The sequence below is a fragment of the Lissotriton helveticus genome, chromosome 12 (assembly GCF_964261635.1).
Source record: "Lissotriton helveticus chromosome 12, aLisHel1.1, whole genome shotgun sequence".
Classification (NCBI taxonomy): Eukaryota; Metazoa; Chordata; class Amphibia; order Caudata; family Salamandridae; genus Lissotriton; species Lissotriton helveticus.
In genome coordinates, this window is record NC_136073.1 from 370,673,622 (window position 1) to 370,697,488 (window position 23,867).

The window sequence follows — 23,867 nt, forward strand, 5'->3', positions numbered from 1 at the left end:
CATCAGACAGGGCTGCGTCCTTGACCCTCTGCTTTTTACTCTTTTTATCAATGAGGTGGACGCAATGCTTAAATTAGTTACATCAGATGCCCCACAGGCAAACGGCATAGAAGTACCAGTTCTGCTTTATGCAGACAACGCCGTGCTACTATCCAGGACCCCGATTGGCCTTCAGCGGCTGATAGATAGGTTCGCAGATTTTATAACCGATAGGAAGTTGCATATCAATAAGAGTAAAACCTATACTATGGTATGTGGCAGTAACCGTAAAAAATCCTACTCCTTTTTTATAGATGGACAGAAAGTCCAACAAGTGGACAAGTTTTGCTATTTAGGGATCACCTTTGCCAGAGACAGAACCTGGTCCCAAGAGATATTAAATGTCCGGGCAAAGATGGCAAAAAGTGTCCATGGAGTCTTCAGAATTGCAGCCAAGTTAGGAGACAGACGTATTAGCGACATGACGCAGATTTTTCAGTCTAGATGCGTTTCTATCGCACTCTATGGTGCTGGGGTGTGGGGATATTACCCCGATTGTAGTTTACAAGTGGAGGAAAACAAGTTTATCAAAAAACTACTCTGTTTACCAACTTCAGCACCTACAGAGTTAATACATAGGGAAACTGGGATTGGCTATCTGTCGGACCTGATAGCTTTAAGGCCCTTACTGATCTGGAAATCCATATGGCAAAAAAGAGACTGCTTTTAATAGATTAATAATTAAAGATTGCCTTGAACTGGATAACTACCTTATGATACCGTGGTTAAAGTATATTATACATAGCTACAAGGAAGTTTTTGATTTAAATATTCTGGATGACCCTAACGCTGTAGCTGAGTTGCCCAAAACAGTAATGAGGAATATGTTTTTGTCATATAGACTAAAGAGGCGCATGAGCCACAGCGGGCAATTAACAACATGTATGTTTTATAATAGTTATTCAGTTTTTAAAAGATTCCAGACATATTTAAGCCAGGTAACAAGAATTTCACATAGGTATGTTCTCACTAGATTAAGTTTCAGGCTAGTGCATCATTTGGTAGCTTTCCCAAATCTAAAACAGCACCCGGCCGGTCCATGCCCTTGTGACGGCCATACAAAACAAAGCACTTTGCACTTTCTTCTTATATGTGATTTTTATAAGAATTTTCGCACTGCTTTTTTAAAACCACTGTTTTTAAAATATGGTACTTTTAATGCGGATGCAGCGATGAGGTTGCTTTTTACAATGCAGGAACCGGATATTTGTTTCTTTACGGCAACTTTTATACTCAAATCAATTAATGCAAGAAAGAGCATGATATTTTAATTGTTGTTTCTAATGGTTTATTAACCTTGTACACAGCTGTATACATTTGTATGATGATGTATTTTCTCAATGTGCTTTTATGGTTGTTTTTATACGAACCAAATAAAGCTTATCGAATCGAATCGAATCATGACTACATTTCTAGGTGCACTCCATAGCTTCGGGAAGGGAAGTAGTAAGGAGAGAAGAAGTCTCAAAAATACCCTCCTCTATTTGCATGAGGTCATCAACTTCCTTCGGAATCATAATTGTTGCATTAGTATCATGAATTGATATTCTCTTAGGAGCAAGATGAGTGGTGCAATAAGAGCAACATAAAGGGAGACACTAGACTAGAACACAACAAGAAATCAGAATCACAATGAAATAAATCAACTTTTCAAGAATCCAGCCCCACCCAACAAAAAGTGACCAACTCCAGTTTCCACTTTCCATTCCTTTAACATTTTCCAAGAAGTCCAAATGTGCTGGTTAATATTCTTTTCCATTTCAGTGATCCAGACTACACACTGGTCTCCTACTACACAGCACACACCACCACTCTTAGCTAGAATGAAATCAACAGCATATCAAGTCTGTTCAGAATATATCCGCATACTTTCCAATTGGGTGGTGATATCGCGCAAAGCTGCTACTGTAGAGTTAGACAATAAATACAGCTTACATCCAAAATATTCTCTAGCTCTTTCACCCCTGGCCATTGCAGTACCACCAAAGGTAATAATGGAAGAAAGAATATACCCTAAGGTGATACCATTGATTTAATTATTTACTTCCCAATCTGTCACTCTGTTGCAAAACTCTGCAGTTAATGTTCTTTTTACCCATCTTACACTAGGCTTACCGTACTTACATGGTACGCCCAGGTGAAGCACCATTCCTAAAGCAACATCATCTGTGCCATTATGAACATTTGAATATGTGCCATTGGACAAAAAATAAAGTTCTGGGTGTGCATATAGTGGGCCTTGATAATCTACAGGGGCATATCTGGTGTTCATTCAGGATGTGTTATGATCCTTCTTTTTCACTAGAGGCATTGTATTCTTGAACAGTATTACTCCAGAACTTTTTCACTAGAGGCATTGTATTCTTGAACAGTATTACTCCAGAACAATTGACATACAAAAATGCATCAGTACTGTTAATTATTGGGCAGCATGCAGGGTAATATCCAGCTTTTCGTGTAACCATTAGTTCTTGGTAGTGCCAGCCCACTAAGGTAATGTTCCGCTCTTTCATATACAGGTTCTCACAGTATGTGGGTACCCCTTTCCTCGTGGCTTTCTGTAATATAGACAAGGGCCAGGATATCCCATACTAAACTCACCCTTTACCTCTATAAAGTGGGCTGGACAAGTATATGTCTAATTAACAAGTGACAATGGGTATGCAGTCTATAAACGTTGACGCTTCTTTTGGTGTTGGGTTGCATTCAAGGAGCCATTCTAAATCCAATTAAATTATGACATAGTGGACTGATGAAATTATCATTTAGTGATTCCTTTTTTGGAGCAACCGCATTCTGATGCATTGATCACTTTGCACCTTTTTTTGTCTCTCAATGTTTGTTTGTCTCCTAATGTTTTTGCTTGTTGACGTTTCAAATTGATGTATTTTATGAATCATGTTTTTATTGTAAATTAAATTTGTTTTGTTTTCAAAATGCAATTAATGTACATTAATAAATAAAAAAAAATTAATATGGATTTTTGAGTTGCCTGCCCTTTATGTGCATTACAGTTGTTTGGGGTTCAGAGAGTAATGTATATGCAAATTGTGAAATTGCCTATTTGATGATTTTGGGTGCTTAAATATTTTTAGTTCAACGTAGATTAACTTTGATTCCAAGAGAGTTTTCTCTTCCTTTTACCTGTGGTACCCTGTCTCTTGGCAAGTAGGATCGCTCCCTCTTTTGTGTATACTTGTTGCCAAAGAGCCAATTGTAAAGCATCTGGCCACTGTCTCCTGTATCTTCACTAATTTAAGCTTGAGAGTACCATTGTACTTCTCAACCAAACCTGCTGACTGTGGATGACTGCCAGCACAAAACTTCTGTTTTATGTCCAAACAATCACAAATTAACTGAATTACCGTGGCATTAAAGTGACTTCCGTTATCACTCCAAATCGAATGGGATAAGCCAAAATGAGGAAAGAACTCCTTCAGGAGTACCTTTGCAGTCATAGCAGCTGTATTATCTTTGGTGGGATAAGCCTCAACCCATTTACTAAAAGCACAGACCACCACCAAAACATACTTCAAATTATTGCACCAGTCTAAATCTATATAGTCCACCTGGAGGACCGTAAAAGGGAAAGTGGGTAGTGCAAAATTACAAGGTGGCGTAGGGGTGCCCTCCCCAGGATTGTGCATCATGCACACCATACTGTACTTCACTAAATGTCAGCTGTCGTTCAAATGTTGTCATTATGCCATACAGGATCTAACAACTTGCAAATACACTTAGCACTAATATGGGCTGGCCCATGGGCCATTGTGACTACAGGAAGAACATCCATCTTTGCTTCCCTGATTTATCAATCCAACATCCCTCATCATTCAATTGTGCTGTACTTTCTTGCCACATTGCCAATTCCTCTATTGTGGCCTAACTCTGTATTTTTTTCACATTCTCAAGTGTTTCCTCAAACATGGTAACTTCAGGCACCCACCTAGCAGGACCTGCTACAAACATTCTTTTTATTATAGTCCTGGCTGTTTCCTTAACTTTCTGATCAGCAAAAGCTCTACCTACACCAACAGTGACTTTCCGGTGGGCATTACACTTTACTACAGCCAATTCCTTAAAGCCGACAAAAGCCTCAATATGAGGTGCCCATGCTGAACCTTGGTGCCATGCGAAGTAAGAAACCCTCTCTCAGCCCAGAGTCGCCCAAAGTTAAGTGCGACTCAGTTCATAATATAAAATGGCGTCCTACACAAAATGGCGCCGCGAATGCTAACTTACGTAAAACAATGCTCAAGCATGATTTTTATTCCAACACTGGTCAGAACCCATTTTCATAATTCCATACATTGAATTCTGCAAATTTAATCTCTATACAGTGTTTTCGGCTAGATAGCGCATGCTCTGTCTGGAAGAGGCGTGTATTGTTCTATCTGTGGGCTTTCCATTTGCTTGCTCCATGATTGCTCTCAAATCCTTTGTCCCCATTTGTCCAAGGCATCGATGCCTTTCCTGTGTTTGGTCCTTCACCCAGAGCATGGACCAAGTACTTGTAAACATCCACTGACCTCATTTTTGGACCAATATTTTCTTAGTCTTGGAGCCCTCCATACAGTGTTCATGTGTTCAGTTAATGTGCTCAGGTCTCCATCTCTCTTTCTCTTTTCTTTTTTAATGAGTTTTATATAGCGCAAACACCACCCAAATGTATTAATAAAGTGCTTTACGTCAGCATCAGTCACTTTACACAAGGACGTTTGTTTTTGGAGGAACAGGGAGGTTACATGATTTGCCCAAGATCACAGGATGTTGTGCCAGTGCTGAAAATCAAACCCGGTCTCCCAGCTCCATAGTCCGCAGCTCTGGCTGTAACACCACGTCCTCTCCTCCTCTCCTGGACCTCCGACTGCAATAGCTCTTTGCACTTTTTAAAAAACTTATAGAAACTATCACTTTGAGACCTTAACTCATCCTATTAAAAAAAGGCAATATGTCCTTCTTCTGCATGTATTACATTTCAATCAAGATGGCATACCTTGTCTCTCGGCTTGCCCTGAAGGATGTTATGCCAGTTCTACAAAGGGAGGACTAGGATTACATACAATGCGTTCAAGGCACTAAGCACATTCAATATCACCAACGGGCAGTTGCGGTTAAATGCAGATTCACTGATCTAAGTAATTAGCAGAATGATTGGTTCCCCAGTCCTTCCATAACTTATCCCGATACCCTCTGCTTACACCTAGGTGGGATATACATATTACTGCGTCCGAGGGGCCGACTACCTGATCCCTGCAAAAGTAAGACACATCGCAATACCAGTCCTATACCCATCAGAACCACATCAGGTCCCTTTACCAGTCAGTACTCCGAGTCGTTTGGTGCTGTGACCTGCACCCAATAGCATGCTTAAGTTCTCGTTTCCTTGTTCATAACCAATTGTCTACTACATTGTTATGAAGAACTTGGTAGCTATCCATTCGGTTTGGGACTGGCCTGCTTGTGGCCCAAGAAGTCCCTATTACATGAAGGGTGGACAAATGCACACTGGTGCATTTCTAGGGTTTGGTGGAGGGTGGGCTAGGGATGGTTTGTTAAGTTATCCAGTATTGGGGTATCTTTCATAGATTCACATGCCTGAATCATTCCCCGTCGCTGAGGCGGGAGTCCCACGGTAAAAATATATATACATACAAAAGCAGTGCCTTAGTAAGAAAAGTAGTAGGCTAAAAGAAAATAGGCCCAGAAGGCCCAAAACTTAGTAGCCTATATACCTCATTATATGAAAAAGAACTAAAAAATAGTTCCAACCAATCAGCTGCCAGCACCCTCTACAACCTTCCCAGCAGAGGCAGTTCTCCTCAGATTTTCACCGCACGTTATGTGGAAGGGAGTCTCCCTGAGTGCCTACTCAGTTTTCTTCATATTTTCCTTCAAGATGTCAGACAAGAAAGCTCTTTATAGAGCCCGCCTGCATGACCTGTGATAAGAAGAGGGTCTATGTAGATGATCAGCACAAGGACTGCATCTACTGTCTACATCCTAACCATGTTGTTAAGGGTTGTAGAATATGTCGTACCTTTCCTGCCAAAACCATCAGCGACAGGGAAGCAAGGGTACTTTTATGGCTCAAATCCTCATCAGCTGAGGAGGATGACAAGGCCTCAACATCTAGCAAGAGAGCTAGCTCCCGTGACAGCTCTTCGTCGGAGGGAAGGAAGCACCAAAAATCCTCTCATGGAGCTTCTGACCAGTCAAGGAGATCTCCCATTTCTCCTTCTGGATCAGCCTTGTCTCCGTCCTCTGAGATTTCCAGGCCTACAACTACCAGAACCAAGAGTAAAGCCCAGGTCAAGACTCTCTGGTGTCTTCTCATACGTTATCTGTGACCTCTGCTTCTCCTCTTTCTTCATCTAGGGTCTCTACCATGGCTATTACCTCACCTATTGTGTCTTCTAAAATATCTGCGTCAAAAAGATCTTCTGTGACCAAGGAATCGTCTACTAAAAGTTCCTCATCTAAACCTCCGTCGACGACAACATCAACGATGACTTCATCAACGACCGTTCCCTCGTCAACGAAGAGCCCGTCGACATCGAAGACATCGTCGACGAAGACCCCGTCGACGGCGACGCCACCGTCGACGAAGAGTTTGTTGACGACAACACCGCCGGCATCGACTCCGTCGACGACGACCCCATCGGCGACCACGTCGACGAAGATTCTGTCGACGACAACACCATCAACGACCCCGTCGCCGACGACAGCGTTGACTAAGACGGCCCGTCAACGACAAAGAGTCCTTTGATGACAAAAAGTCCATCGACGAAGGGTTGGTCATCAGCTATTCCTCCAGTGTCTCAGACGATGCCTATTTCCTATACTCACTTCCAGTTGAAAACCTACCACAGACATGACTACAGCAATATTTCTCCAATATTGCCATCACATATTTTGTAGACGTATGTGGAAGATGATGAGTCTGAGAAGGAAGATGAGGAGGGTCCTTTTGGCATAGCTCACCATCCCTCAGAACTACAAATAAAATACCAAGATGAGGACGACGAAGAATATTACCAAGAGCATTTCTATTAAAAAGATCTCTCTACCCCTTATCACAGGCATCCCAAAAGGGCTTCACATCAAGGAGAGACCAGTCATCTTCCTCCTTTTTAAAAAAAAAATTTTTTGTTTGAATATCTTTTATTAGTTTTCAGTGCATATTCACAGTACATGCCATCATAATAAACATAAAACGCAACAAACCACCCCTTAATCGTACAAAGACAGTGCATTTTGTGACATTGGTCACGCATCATGTCCTATAAGGCAAGTGAAAAAAAAGAAATCAACATTCTCGAAGGGCATGTTATACTCAAGGATAAATCACATTCCTACGAAGCAATAGGCCCGTAATGAAAAGGGACAATACATTAGGCAACGAGAAATCATAATAATCCCCGAGGCATAACCTGAACATATGAAGATGATATGTGTGGTAGAAAGGCTTTAGAGAGTGCACAGCCGCGTTGTTCAGGTATGAACGTAACCCGGGGTCCGTGGACAGGACATAAAGTGGCATTGCCCATCAAATACGTATCTCCTTCAGCCCCAATCCAACAACAGGCATGGGGCGTGCCGCCCAAGGTGGTCCCGTAAGTAGATGGTGGAAGTAAAAACAATGGACTAATAATACTATATTCAAAACATCTTAACAAGCATGTCGAGCGAAAGAACTATCGTGACACTGAAACTTGACCAACAGGGGAGAGGGGAAAAAGATTGAAGAAAAGAAATGAAGGACTATAAAACTGAGAAGGAAAAGAAAAAGCAAAGAAATAAGGAAGCAAGAAGTGCATCCGTGTGGATCCATGGATATGTGTCTTCGGCACCAGGGAGAGGCTAGTGTGGGGGTCGGGGAGGCAGGAGTCAAACGTGGTATAGGTCTCTCAATAGGAGGGGGGAGTCAACCCGTCATGGGCAATAGGCATCAGGCCCTCTATGCTGAGGGGGGGTAGGGTCACTGTCGCGCGGGACGGGAGCGGCACCACTCGGTGCAGTCACGATACGCCTCAGGCAGGTACCAGACATGAAGCAACCGCCGGGGTGTGCAGCTCTCCATCCCACCCGCTGCCTAGACTGGGTCCATAGGGGAAAGTGTCTAAGTAACTCCCTGATCAAGACACGCCTGACGGAAAAACCTCAGGGTGTCATCCCAAAGCTGCGCTATGGGGAACTGTCTCAGCCCCGCCGTCTCCTCCCTGTGAAGGGTAGTGCTTTCCGCTCTCGCCCAATTATCAAAAGAGGCACACCAGTGTCTAGCATGTGGGGGTTTGCTACACTTCCAGCGCATAGTGAGGAGTCTCTTGGCTGTGATAAGCCCGAGATCCCAGAACCTAGAAGGGACCTTGTTATGTTTCGTTTTTTTGTATAGGCCTAGTAGATATGTCTCCCACGTGTGCTGCAGGTACTCGCCCACACCCCTCGCTAACAGAGACGTCACTGTGTGCCAGTATGTTTGTATGTGGGGACAGGTCCAGAGCATGTGGAGGAGATCTGCACCGAGCAGTGAGCATCTCGGACATGCGGAAGTGTTGACTGCAAAGTACTGATTAATTTTATCTGGTGACAAATACGCACGATGTAAGATGTAAAACTGAATTAGTTTGAAGCGGGAGTTGCGCGGAATGTTAATGGGGCCGGCTAGCACTACTGTCCACTCCTTATCTGTCCACTCCTTTCCCCTATCTGCTGCCAACGTATCCCGCAGCGGTTGGGAGGTACACTGCGTGTGTGTCAATAGAGCTTGCGCCAGCCAATGGACCACATGGGAACCATTACCCATGACATGTAAGTACTGCACCAAGAGATGTGTCTGCCACTCCTCAGAGATGTCGCCCCAAGCCCGCACGAACGTGCGTATGAGAGATGCATGTAAGAGAAACTGCCCTGGCTGGAAGGCCTGTGTCCGTGGCAAGTGTCTCAAAGGGAACCAGGGCACCGTCTACATACAAATCTCCCATTATGTCCACCCCAGCCTGTATCCATCGCTCCAGCGCGGCCTCCACTACCACCCCGCCGTCCCGGGGCGTTCCCAACAGTGGGAGTACCGGGGCATAGGGCTTCACAGCGTGGGTGAGTTTCAAGCTACGTACATAGCATTTGCGGGCAACTACCAGGTGTAACTGCGTCAGGTAGGGGGTTTTGGTCAAGGGGTGGAACAAGGTATGGACCTGCGTGTGGGTCAAGATAGTAACGTCCGTGGCAGTATCGCACAGGTTCTTCCCACTCAGCCATCCGGTTACCCATTGCAGCTGCGCCGCTAGATAATAAAGTTCCTGATTGGGAACTGCAAGGCCTCCAGCGTCTGTAGGCGCATAGAGTTTCTTTAGAGCTACTCGAGGTCTCTCAGCATTCCATATAAGGTTTCTAATCGAAGTTTCCAGCTCCCGAAATATCCGAGCCGGGGCATACATTGGGATGTTAGAATAATAATACAGCAGCCTCGGTAAGACTATCATTTTTGTCAGTGTAACACGGCTAGGTACATTGAGGGGAAGAGTCTTCCAAAAAGGCATCTGTGCCTGTAAGGAGGAGATAGCTCGCACCACGTTGCCCTCCAGTACATCAGCCAGGGTTCTGTAGATGTAGATACCGAGATACCGGAACGTAGTGGGATACCAAGTGAGCCGTTCATTGTTAATGCTGACCTCACACTCCCGCGTATCCGGGCTGAAGGAATACACTCCAAATTTGGCCCAGTTAACCCGAAGCCCGACATAGCCTCAAAAGTGCGAAAGGTGTCTGACAGTGTCAGTGGCAAGCAGGTCAGGTCTCTGACATACAAGAGGAGATCGTCTGCATGTAAAGAGACCGCATGTAGACCATCCGCTAATGGGATCCCCCACTCTGCACCCTGGGTTCTTAATAGTGCCGCAAGAGGTTCCATTGCCAACGAGAAAAGTAACAGGGATAGGGGACATCCCTGTCTAGTGCCCCTTTTGACTCGCATGACGTCAGACAGCAGTCTACCAGTGCGCACTCACACTGTGGGTTTCCGGTACAATAAACCCACCATGTCCACGTAGTCGTCTCCAAGATCATATTTCCGCAATACTGCCATGAGATAAGGCCACTCCATAGAGTCGAAGGCCTTCTCTAGATCTAGCACTAGACACCCTGATCGGGGCCACTGCAGCGTAGCATAACCTTGCATTCTGAACAGCCGCCGGATATTATGAGAGGTGCTACGTATTGGCACAAAACCATTTTGGTCGCCATGCACAAGGGTGGGTACCAAGGGGGCCATACGCTGAGCCAGTGTGGAAGCGAGTATCTTTTAATCAGTGTTCAGGAGGGCTAGCGGTCGATACGAGCCCAAGTGCGTGCAGTCTCTACCGGGCTTCGGGAGGGAGATGAGAGTGGCTTCATTCAGCGTGGGGGGAAGGGAGGAGTCCTCGGCAGCCGCCGTGTACATTTTTAACAGTTCAGGGATCAATATATCTGAGCAGGCCTTAAAGAACTCAGCAGGTAGCCCGTCCGGGCTTGGGGACTTGACATTAGATAGGGCAAAAATGCCTGTGCGCAGCTCATCAGGCGTGAGTGGGGCCTCCAAGTCATCCCGGTGTACGTCGTCTAACCCTGGCGTTGGTATAGCTAAGAGATATTCAGTGATATCAGCAAGGGGGACCTGCAGCCGAGAGCAATATAGTGTGCTGTAGTGGTCAACGTAAGCCACGTGAATACTGCTTTGCGTATAAACCACCTCACCGTGACCGGTGCGTATCGCTGCCGCAAGCGTCGCCCGGTCTTCCCGTTTGATCAGCTAGGCCAACAGTTTTCTGGGTTTGTCACCTAGATGATGTGTGCGCGCCGAATGGGCCGCGTAATTGAGATGACATAGCCTGTCCAGCAAACGTGCATGTGCTGCGCGAGTCTCTAGCAGTGGCTCGTCACCGCCCTCCATCGCCTCCTGCTCCCTTTGAAGCAGGTCTGCTTCAACCTGTGTCAGTTCCCCCTCCAATTGTTTCCGCATATTAGCCTGTGTGCCCAGACAATGTCCCCTGATCACCACTTTGAATGCGTCCCACTCTATTTGGCGGGTGGATGCTGTGCCAGTGTTTTCTTCAAAGTAGTGAGCAGTGTGTGCATTTAGGGAGTTTCGAAAAGGAGCGTCAAGGAGCAGATCTGGTTGCAGCCTCCAAGTGGGTATAGGCGGGTGCGGACGTTCCCACGCCAGCTCCAGTACGTGTGGGTTGTGTTCAGAGTGAGTGCGGCCCATGTAATAAGTGTCAGTAATATGGGGGAGCAGTTCGCTTGACAACATATATCGATCCAACCGTACATGCAATGTGTGCGCACCTGACTAATAGGAGTACATCTTAGTGGTCGGGTTACGACACCGCCAAGCATCATGCAGATCCCACTGTGAGGCCCAGTTTACGAAGACTTTCATAGCCCCTTGTACAGGAGTGCCAGCCAGGGGCGGAAAAGAACGGTCCAATGCAATGTCAAGAATACAATTATAATCGCCTCCCAACACCCAGGGGATCCCATGCCAAGGTGCCAAGTCTGCAGAGAGCTGCGCAAAGAAACCTCCCTGGTCCGTGTTAGGGGCATACAGTGAAGCCAAAACCACCGGCTGCCCATCCAGCCTACCATGAACGATTACAAATCTACCCTTCGGGTCTATGCGGGAATGTGAGACTGCAAAAGGAGTCCTGGGCCTCACCCATAACAGCGCCCCTCGGGCGTAGGATGAGTATCCCGTGGCATAGAGTTGCCCTCGCCACCTGCGGCGTAATGTTTGTGCCTCCGCACCATTCAGAAGCGTCTCCTGTAGGAGTGCGATATGGACATGATGGTGTTTGAGGTTGGAATAAATCTGGTAACTGCGTGATGGTGTGTGCATGCCTCGTATATTCCACGTACATATTTTTATCGCTGACATTTTATCACTTTAAGGAACCCCCCTACCCGCACCCTGCCACCACCCCACAATGGGCCACCGCTCCTGCACTCCCCGCGCTCCCCCACAGTGGATTACCAAAGACACATCCATAATTGCTTGCAATAAATGTACAAAATAACAAAAAATTAGCGGTCCAAACAATGCAATAAGCCATAAAAAACAGAACAAGTGAAAAATGCCAAAAGGTCGACTGCTGAACATGCCGCCGTCCAAACTCTCTAATGAGATAGTTAACATTTGAGTTCAGGGGGGTCGCTGTGCAATAGGCACGGCTGTGTTATCACAACAGCTGGGTAAGCAAAGGAGGTTTCACTTCCCCCAGGCATCAAGAATCAGGCACAGCTAATATGAAGTGTTCCAGCCAATAGCTGCACGGCTCGCCGCACATATCTCACCCAGACTGAGGCGCCACCCGGAAGGTCAATCAGGCCCTGTCATTCCCCATCCAGCTGAGACGACATCAGCTGGGCCCCAGCAGACAGGGTCGTCAGAAAGTCTCCACCAGCATAATGTCCCGCTAAAGGTCAAGCACCAAAAGTCAATACTCACTGCGCCTTGCGTCAATGGCCAAGCGTCTAGAAGGTGACCATGTTCCGGGTGCCGTCAGGGCCGAGGCCCGACAGGAACTCGGGGATACAAGGCGACCAAGACGCCGCAGATCAGGCGCACTAGGCCAGATGATGTGGCCATCCAATCAATGAAGCAAGTCCGCCGTCTGTGGTGTGACATCTGGCTGTTCCGTGGACATCTGGGAGTCGGGCAGCCCATAAATAGCCTCATCATCGCTAGGCAAGTCTCGGGGGCTGGCATCCGGAGCAGTATCTGTGGTTGGGGAGCAGCTAAGTTCCGCTACCATTCGGAGAGCATCCTGCTGTTCATGATGAATAAGTTCCGCAGGTGGACTGATATCTGCCGCCGCCCGTCCCGACGGGCCGGCGACGACCTGTTCCTGCGTCGTCGTCGCGGTCCACGAATGCGTTGCATTGCTGAGGGCCCCGACACCCACTGGGACGCCGTGGCCACTCCACCGTCCAGCCAAGTCTCAACTTCCTCTGGGCAGGCAAAGAAGTGCGTTTTGTCCTTCGCTACCACTCTCAGTCTAGCTGGGAAAAGGAGGGAATACTTGAGGTCCAGCTGGCATAGGCGCTGTTTTACGGCAAAGAAGGAGTGCCTCTGGCACTGAACCTGGATCGTGTAATCGGGGAAGAACATTATTCTGTCAATGCAGACGTCTTGAAGCTGCCTGGTTTCACGCAAGATGGAATCGCGGTCACGATAGTTCAAAATCCGAAGGAGCAGCGGTCTAGGATTAGACCCTGTAGGAAGCTGCCTCGTCGGCACGCGGTGTGCCCGCTCCACGACAAAGTGAGGCGATAGCGCGCCCTCTGGTAGTAGGGCCTTCAGCCAGTCCTCCATATGCGTCGCAGACTCCTTCCCATCCCACCGCTCCGGCACACCTACGATTCTCACGTTATTTCTCCGTGCCCGCCCTTCCGCATCCTCAGCGCGGTCCTCTAAGAATTTGACCCTATTAAGGAGATCCCGTACCTGCTTATCAGTCTGGGTGACCCGAGGCTCAAGATCTGCCACAACTCCCTCCAAAGTAGTGGTGCGTTCCGCCAATTTCTTATGATCGGCGCGCAGGTGCGTGAGATCAATTGCGACACTGTCTATTTTAGTCTCCAGAGAGGTGCGGGTGAGTTGGACTGATTCCTCCAATCTTTCCATAGCAGCCAGCATGGTGTCGAGCTTAGCCGCCATCTGGTCGGCGTCCGCAGGTTTCGGGAGCTTGTCCATTTTCCCCTTCAATTGCGCGCCTCCTGTGCCAGTCCGTGTCCTAATACCCCCAGACATGAGCAGCGTGGTGGGTGAGAAGCTTGCGCCCTTAACAACAACCTCCAGCGGCTGGCGGGACCCCAGCAGGCAGCTCAGGTAGCGCAAGTGGAGAGGCGCACAGGTGCGGGGGGGTCGCGGAGAAAAGTGTTTCACCTGAAATGGCTGTTGCGTCTCTCCTCAGCCTCTTGCCTCCGGCCGACGGGAAACCAGGGTTGGAGGGCCACTGCGCCTGCACCCAGGGCCCGTCGAGGAAATACTCTGCTCCGGGCAATGGATTCCAACCACGGCGGCCCAGGCAACGTCAATGGGCCAGAGTCAGTTCCCCAGGGCAGCCATGGGACGTGCATTCAGCGGCATCGCCGCATAAACCCCACGCAGACAGCGCCTCATCCGCTCCTCACCGCAAACCGCGCCAGCTGGCGGCTCCGCCCCGCAGCGACCAATGGCGGGTGTCCCGGGTCGGCACCTCATGCAGGGGCACAGCGCTTGCAGATCGCAGGGCCTTCAGGATGGGGGGCGGCCTAGTTCGGAGCCCAAATACAGCGTAGTTCCGGGCCGCAGCGGCGGTCTCACCTCGCAGACTCAGCGCCTGCAGCCAAAAGCGTGCACCACGCCTACCAGGCCACGCCTCTGGGCCTAGCCAGCAGACACAAGCCGTGGCCTCTAGTAGACTGGCCCGCCGACATTGCGCCCGCCGCCTGCGGCGCCAGGCATGCACCTCGTTCCGGGGCACAAGTGTTCTGGTGCACGGGGCTCCCAGGGTGGGCGGCAGCTGGATATTGGTGCCAATGTCCGGGCTCCCACGGGTCACAGCGGCGAGCGCCTCAGCTGAGCTCGGCGCCCCAAGGCAGTCGCGGCCACTCCGCCCACCAGGCCGCGCCTCGGGGCCCAGCTCGCAAACACAAGCCCCGGCCTCGCCTAGATGTACCCGCCGGCCAGGCGGCTGGATGTGCGGCGGAGAGGCCCCGGAAGACCGCGGTGTGGCCGGGAGCTCCCGATCAGCCCCAAAATCAGCAGGGTGGTGTTCGGCAGCCCAGTAGCACCTCGCCTGAAGTTTCAGCTGTTGGCGGATAAGTATGACGGAGTAATGGCCTGGGGAAGGGGAGCTCGGGCCGGAGCTCTACCCTAGTGCGTCTGTCTCCATTGCGTGCTTAGCCACGCCCCCTTCATCTTCCTCCTTCTTTGATACAAAACCTACAGGCCATGTTGGCTGATTATCGGCAAAGGTTTCCTTCAGAACCGACTATTCCCGTTTTGCCTCCTTCACCGGCTGTCATACCAGCACCACTACCTCCGGCGGAGGTTCCAACTTCCCCAAGGCAGCCCTCTGGAACAGCACCACAGGGGCACCAAGATATTTCATCCTCGGACGAGGAAGGAAGGGAGGAAGGTGAATTACCCGACAACAATGGTGATGGGGACCCCTGGGATGACTACATCATTACCATGCCCTCGCCTCCTATTCCTCAACCATCGGATTCTCCTCCTGAGGATATCGGCGGCTTTCACAACATCATGCAACGGGCCGCAACAAAATTCGAATTGCCAGTCGCTATTGAACAATCTGACTGTTTTTTGCAGGATTTTACAGAGGGTTATAGAAAAATAACAAGAGCTATTACATTTATAGACTACATTTGGAATGAAGGTCTTAAAATAATGAAAGCGCCTGCCTCCATACCTGCGGTGCTTTCACGGATTGAGAAGAAATACCGGACACTTCCAGATACTCCATCTTGCCTTATAGGTCATCCACGCCCGGATTCAGTCATATCACAAGCTGCTCAGCAGAGATCGAAGAATCCGGCCACCCCAATTTCAACTCTGCCTGATAAGGATGGTAGAAGATTGGATCTGATAGGAAATACATTTTCCACTAATGCTGCATCTTCCATCAAAGCAGCAAATTCCCTGGCAATCTTGGCACGGTACGACCGCCAGATGTGGTTGGATTTGTCAGAGTTCATAGACCTCATCCCTGAAGATCGTCGGCAAGAGGCAAGGAAAATTGTGTTGGAAGGTGAATGAGCTGCGTCCGAAATTATCAACTGCGCTCTAGACCTCGCTAATACCAATTTCAGGCAACTTGCAGGTGCTGCGGTAATTAGACGCCAGGGATGGCTTAAGGCAACATCGTTTAGGCCAGAGGTGCAAACCAAGATACTGGATATGGCCTATGACGGCGATCCATTATTTGGGAAGCATATAGATGAAGGCTTGCTGGCTATCAAGACTGATACAGATACTGCTAAATCGTTGGGTGCTCTCCAGTACAAACGAGGTTCTTTCTGAGGAACCAGAGGCCGTGGTTTTTCCTTTAGGGGAGGTTATCACAATCAGCAGAACAGGCAGTATCAATCGCAATACAAACAACCTTACTACCAATCATCTTACAGACAAGTTTCATCTGGTAGTTTCTCTCGTCGTGGCGGATGAAGATGGTCGAACAATCAAGGCCGTGACTCAAATAGAAAACAATGAGTCCAGCAGGACCCCAGTCAATTTTTCCCCCCTCCCTGTGGGCGTAAAGATCGCACCCTTCTTGCATCAATGGCAATGGATCACGTCAGGTCAGTGGGTCCTCGACCTAGTACACAAGGGTCACCCTTTGGAATTCACAAAGAAACCACCTACGACCCCGCCCAAGGGTCCTCCTCGTCTTCACTTACTTTTCAAAGAAGCCTTAAACATGCTCCACAAGAATGCGATAGAAAAAGTTCCAGTGTGGCAGAAGGGGAAAGGTTTCTACTCTCGCTTGCCGAAGTGTTAAGCTGTCTCAACGAAGGGGACCTTATGGCTTCTCTGGACTTGGAAGACGCATACTTCCATATCCCTATACATCCCAAACATCGCAAATACCTACGATTCACAGTGGCTGGCGTCCACTTTCAGTTCAAGGTGTTCCCGTTCGGACTGAAATCAGCACCAAGGATTTTCACGAAATGCCTAGCACCAGTCTCTGCAACCCTGAGGTCTCTGGCAATACAAGTGTTTCCCCACCTCGACGACTGGTTGCTCAAGGGTCGTTCGGAACAGATTAAAAAAAAGGCTATCACAAAATGCCTACATCTCTTTTGAAGTTTAGGTCTGACGCTCAACGTAAGCAAATCACAGTTGCATCCTCTCCAAGTGATACCTTTTTTGGGGGCAATGCTAAACACCATACAGTGCAAAGCATTCTTATCAGAAGATCGCCAGCTAAGACTACAAAAACAAGCAAAGTCAAACTCAAAAAGGCATTGGAGACAGAGATACATACCTTAAACTCACAGCTCAGACATATCAAAGGATCTGCAGTCCTAAACAAACTCCGCTCAGTCCAGTACGAGCACATACAAATTCTTAGCAAGAGCCGCGTAAATAGGTTGATGTAATGAACGCGGTTAAACTCTGTAACAGTAAAAAAACAGGGAAACCCTTGGCCAATTACCTAAAATATACCAAAAACAAGAATTTCATAGCCACAATAAATAATACCAACGGTGTGATTACATCATCAACCCAAGGTATCATTGACACCTTCAAAACCTTCTATGCCAACCTCTTCAATTCGAATACCCCCGCCTCACCTGAGGCAATTAATTGATATCAACCGACCTGCCACCTACCTAAGCTATCAGAAGAGGACTGCCTAGCTATAAACAAACTGATCTCCATAGAGGAAATCAATACTGCAATACAAACTCTTAAGAGCTTAAAAGACCCAGGCCCATACCGCTACTCAGCCAAAATGTATAAGACCTTCAGCACCAGTTGGTGTCGCTGTCTATCTGTGGGATCTATCTGGGTTTTCTTGTTTGTGCAGTTGTGTAAGGGTTACGTATCACCCCACCTGTGATCTGTCAATCAGTCGCTTCAGGCCTAGGTGGCATGACCTGTATGACCACATAGTTCTTATTCAGGGTTGATACGGAGGTCACAGCGGGTGGATTCGACAACAGCGATGCAAGTTCGTTGTTATAAGTACATTTATCATGGTGTACATCAACATCGTATTTTTCAATATTAACACTCCCCTTCCTGTCCACTCCTCCAGACATGCTGCCTATGTCACAATGGCTCTCGGAGGACCACTTCTCTGTTCTTCAACAACATGTTCACTCTCTTGGAGAAGGGAGCCAAAGAGAGGGTTCTGGCATCCGAGGTCGTGAATGGCTGCCACTTCCGTAACTTTCTGATGCTGAAGAAAGACAGAGGACTTAATCCTATTTTAGACCTTCGCCCTACTATGAAGTTTTTTCTTAAGAAGGACAAGTTCAAGATCCTCTATAGGTCGTACAACACTTGGCAGGATCTTTAAAATCCAGAGTGGAAAAGCTCGTCCAGCGTTGCCAAGCAGATCATGTATGGTGGCTACAAAATGAGGTGGCACAGGGCATCTTCCTAGAATGAAGGGAACACAAGCTATACCTTTTTGCCATCACAAAGAATGAGCAGTGTCCAAACTTTTCCGGGTTGGAGTTCCCAAGGCAGTTCTTCCTTGAAGATGTGTTTTGGTTAGTCAGGAGCTCTGAACTCTTGAACACATTATAAAATTTACCTCTTCTGCCCAACGTTTTGAATATCACCCGAAGTCATTCTAGTGGTTCTAGATTGTGCCAGGGAAGTATGGCACCCAGAACTTCTGCCCATGAGCATCTGTCCTCCAATCATGCTGCCTCTTCTTTTGAAGCAGCAGGGCAAGGTCCTGCAACCGAGCCTGCACAACTAACAATTCCATGTTGTGAGGTTGAGAGGCTAGAGTAAACTGCTTTTGACCTTCCTTCTGAGGTTGTAAATGCCATTTTGGCAGCGACAATAATCTGTGTGAGACACTGGGAGAAGTTTGTTGTGTGATGTGCTTCTATGCATATTTAGCTCCAGTAAGCACGGTTATTTGACATCCTTTTTCCCTTTTGTTGGCCCAGTAACTCCTTGTTTCTTGAAAGGGCTGTCCCACATGTTCCCACCACAACATTTTGTGATGCTCTAATGTGTTCTAAATTTGTATCTAATATTTGTAAAGCGCACCCCATTTAAACTGATACACAGTTGTCCCTTGAGGTTGACCCTGAAGACAGTGTTCTTTATTGTGAGCACGTTGCATGAGTGAGCTACAGGCACTTTCTGCCCAACATCAGTATACCACCTTCTTTGCAGAAAAGCTAGTGCTATGGACTAAGGCAGCATTAATTGAGGCGTCAGGGCACAGTCCGGACTTAGAGAATGGGCACGCCTAGTCACCATCCTCATCTCCACCAGTCCGAGGGTAGTCTGTCTCCTGCAGTGAAAGGAGATACGTGGTCAGGGGGGACCAGAGGTCTTTAGGACGCGACTTCGGTGGTAATAGATCGGCATATGTGTGTAAATGTTCTTGCCATGTCGACATCGTATAAAGCCATACCTTAAATTTGGGTGCGCGACCCCTACCCCAGCGGCACGCCACATGTCTTTTGGCCAATAGGAAGCCCAGCGCAAAAAACTTCCGATGCACCTTGATCGTTGGAGGTGAAAGACCTAACAAAGCGATCTTGGGGCACGGCGCGACGTCCACGCCGACCATATCGGACAGTGCCTTAAATATTTCTACCCAATATGCTGCTACAGCCGGGCACGACCAGGCCAAGTGGAGGAAATCCGCCCCCTCGGTACCACACCTCAAGCATCTGTCGTTATCCCGCAGGCCAAAGCGGAGTAGTTTAGCGGGGGTATGGTAGAGTCGGTGCAAGAATTTATAATGCGCAAGCCTGAGACGCGTGTTACCCGTGACTACGTTCGTGTGTGAGCAGCTGTCTCCCCATTGCTCATCCGACAAGGGCTCGTCAAGATCCCTATCCCAGTCACTACGCGCTCTGAGCGTCGGGGGTGAAGGGGGGGCCTGGGTATGTTTGTACAGCATAGACACTTCATGTTTCGGGGGGTCAGGATGGAGGAGAATCAGAAGAGCAAGTTATTACCATTGGTAACCCTCTTTATGGTGGATATTCTAATGGCAGATTCCTCACTGACCCACCGTTCTCCCTGTTCTGTGGAATGTATTCCATTGGTCCATGCTAAAAAGATTCCAAGTAGAGATGTGCACACTAGCGCAATCTGGTTAGTAATGGCTCCACATCTGGATAGATATTAGAAAGAAACTGACATTGATGCATGGAGCTGACAGTTATATTGTCGCCCCAATGTCTTTTTTCAGGATTAGATGGCCCAGATGCAGAGCTGCACAATGCCACCTACTAGGGCATAAGAGGAATAGAGTATCCTCCGGCCCGTTTATGACCAGAAAAAAAGCTTTTTGTCTATGTACAAAGCCCTATTTTGCAATTTGGTAACCTATTACCGAATCACTAAATGGGTTTGCGATTCGGTATTTGGAAGGTCGCGTGTTAAGGGCATTCCTTCCTAAAAGCGACTCACAATGTGATTGTTTTGGGACAAAAATGTGTTTGCAAAACAGTCACAGTTTACAACCTACTTCAAGTAGGTGGTAACCCATTCACAAACGGGAAAGGCCCTTACCCGTTGTGAATGGTTGTTAAAACATTTTTTAGGAGAAGGCAATGATCCTACGGACCCTTTCCTACTCTTAAAAAATGAAAAGAAAACTTTTTGTTTTTGAAACGCATCCTGTTTTCCTTTAAGGAAAAGGCCTGCATTAAAAAAAACATTGCTTTATTTAAAACCAATCACAGACATGGTGGTCTGCTGACCCCAGCAGGCCACCATCCCAGTGATTTTAGCAATTCCCAATGGGTTGCAAATTGCGACCTACCCCATTAATATTAACGAGGTAGGTCTATTTGCAACTCACTGAGAATCTCAAAATGAGTCAAAGACACATTAGTATATGGGAGTGTGCGAATCACAAAATTTGCTATTTGGGAATCGTAAAGCCAAAGCTATCTACATCTGGCCCCTAGTTCCCAGCCACCCCAACCCCATGGATAAGCGCCCTTTTGCTAGTAGCTAAGCTAGTGAGAAATCGGAACTGCATCTTCAGATGTTGTGGTTTTCTCATGATTCCCAGGAGGCACTGCCTCAGGGCAACATCAAGGGTAATCCTTGACGCTCTTTGGAGTTGCATCGCCACCTCCCCTCCAATAAACTACACTGCATCTCAATACCAGGGTATGTGAATAAAAGTAGCCCCCATCCACATCACTGATAAGCTGCCGAGAGACTAGCATATAATCATCTTAATTTAATCAGGGTGAGCTAAGTACAATATACATAATTGAAATGGATTCGTTTGAATCTCGCTTTGCCAAAAACCCACTTTATCAAGGCGCAGGTCACCTTCCAGTCGCTGTCTGCTATCTACTCTCAGTGCGGATCTAGCTATCTCTTTCCCAGGTCAGTCTGCCGTAAGGGCTTTGTTCATCCAGGACACCAAGGGTCCATCCTCTTCCACACTAACAATCACCTGATGGGTCTCGGTGCGGAGGGGAGCCTCCGGAAACTCAGTCCACATGTCTCTGGTATCCATGCAAGTTTTTCATATTGTAGGTCTTGGCCCTACCCCACAGAGAATTTCTCCTGTACCTCCAGATAGAATATTAATTGCTCCCCAGGATACAGGTCTCCCAGTAGCTGACATGGTCCTGTCTGCCACTATACACTCAACATATTCTTGCTGATCTTTCAGAATGGCTTTAACGCCCATACCCCTTGAACCCAAGATGAGGGAGGGCACCGAAGGACCCTGTGGATATTTCACTTCGACCCTAGCCTCCTTTATCACTAGTTCCAGTAGAGGTGTGTCTGCACATGTCCCTCTTAGCAGGCATTTCTCCCAGTTGTCCGTCTCTGATGCTTATTTTTCCACGTGTTGTATGTGTGCTGAGTAATAATATAGCTCTATATAGCTCTATATCAGGGATATACGTACATAGTTAAAACAGCAAATGCAAAATGAAAATTCATTAAAAAGTAGCCTAGACCTTCCTAGATGATCTCTGCTCAGTAATGTAAACAGAGACAGAAAGGCCAGTTTGAAATACATACAGAGGATTTTACATATGTTCCTATTAAAGTATCTCATCCTCGCCCTTCACAGAATATTAAAAAATAAGGTAACGGCCAACATTCTTCTCTGGGGAAGTTGGTACTCTACCTCCCTCCAACTTCAGGAATGCCAGAAATACAATTCCACTGTCAGAGAAAACAACTTCAACTCCATCTTGTGCACAAGGCCAGGCTTAGGGAATCCTAAATAGATTACAAGGGCTTCCCTTTAATCTGAATTGCTCATACGCACAATGCAGGTACATGCAAGGCACACACATAAACATGCCCAGAGTTCACTTGGAATGTTAGCACTAGGATTAGTGTTAGCACAGGGAAGCAGCACTTTACACACATCCTTCACTTCAGTGACACAGATACAAAGGTCTTGTCACAACTATAGATTCACAAAACACAGTATGCTGTCCCACGGCTCTATGTAGCAAATTAATGACAGGGACAGTAGTCCACTGTCAATGCAACAAGGGCACCTTTGGTACACCCTACCGGGTCATAGGACATGTCTAGACCTCTGTACACACAAAAGATTAATGTGGTGCTAGAGCCATAAATTACAAATCGTCATAGCAGATACGTGCAATCAGTCATTCAGGGCAGAGGAACGCGACTGTACATGAGGCAGAGTACAATCCTGTACCAACAAAGTCTTGTCCTTAGATTGTGGGTATATTTTCTCAATGCCGGCTAACTTGGCTTCTAATAGACTTAAGCCGTACAGTTGATTGCCATCTTGTCTAATCAGCTAATATTCCTGCCAAAATATATATTTTTATTTGATCACATTTAATTCTTAAATACGGTATGGTATCTAACAATGCATAGGTGTAAAATCTTCAGAAGTCAAGCATCTTCATCACAAGCCATTTATGCCACCCTAAATATATACTTGTTACAAATAGCCCACATCCGTAAGCACCTGGCAACCCCAAAATAGCAACACACAATCAACAGCATGAATATCCCTCAACCAAACCCACTCACTAGCCCTCTGGAGCCTACACTAAATACCTCCTCCCCAACTTGATACCCCCTGCTCCAGATCCTCAGTGTCCTCCTAGCAGTAGCCCCGTGGTAAAACAATAACCCTCCATGATCTATATTTTACTTAAATTTAAACTACTCATAAAAACTCCTGTTAGAAAACCTACACTAAACACAGGAAACCTGGACTGCTACTTGTTTAGCAAATTCTTAAGTTTGATCCAGTTCCGACATTTTTCAGGGTGGATAAAAAGGAGTCTGAAATTACATCATCAGGCATTCTGAATGCTACAACTGTAATTTGTTACGGCCACCCATTTTTAAATGTTACATGGGCACACAATCAATTGTATATTCCTGCATAATTCAGAGTCCTCCGTTATGTTGCTTACAAGCAGCATATTTGGGAAATAATAACGTTGTCTAGCTCACACAACCTGAAATTTAAATGACCATTTTTCACGATTACAATTAAAAAGTAAAAAAGGTGAGCTAAAGCGTTGTATTGTGTTTTTCCACAGGAGACGAGCTGTATCCAGAAGAACCAGATCCGACGGGCAAGAAGGAATTTGTTCTGTCCCCAGATGTTTTACTGAAAAGCGGGAGTAGGCTTCACAGATCTGAACATCTGGACCGTCACACTATGAATATCTATGTGAACATTGAGCCAAAATACAAACATATCCACCCTCTTACTGTCAACTTGAACAACCGTACAGAATGTTGTAGTCAATTATAATCAGTCAGATCAATGCACACCTGCATTTAAGGATTAAAGCAAGATAACTTATTCTGATAATCTTTTGTTTAGATTATTGTTCAGACTAGAGCAGTGTTTCATAGCAAGGTTCATACCTGTACGGTTAACATAAAGATTTATAGATTGGTGACAGTGAATTATGACCATGTTTTTTATCTAGGATTTCTGAGTGACATCAAACAGAAAACGAGAGCGAAACTCTTGTTGTCTATGATGTTACTCAGAACCCTGAGGTGAGAAATATCCCTGTAATCCACTTTTTGCCCAGCTATAATTATATGTTTTGAATGTTATGCAGATTTCTAGAGCGCACTATCA

General features: G+C 46.9%; 1 protein-coding gene across 1 annotated transcript in view; it reads left to right on the plus strand.

Annotated features, from left to right (window-relative positions):
• LOC144799914 (acyl-coenzyme A diphosphatase NUDT19-like) overlaps window positions 1-23,588 on the plus strand; it is a 170,611-nt gene extending 147,023 nt beyond the window's left edge. Inside the window, exon 3 of the mRNA XM_078671531.1 lies at window positions 23,311-23,588. Coding sequence (XP_078527657.1) covers window positions 23,311-23,528 — 218 coding nt within the window. The 3' untranslated portion in view covers window positions 23,529-23,588. The remainder of the gene's footprint in view (window positions 1-23,310) is intronic.
• The last annotated feature ends 279 nt before the right edge of the window (window positions 23,589-23,867 follow it).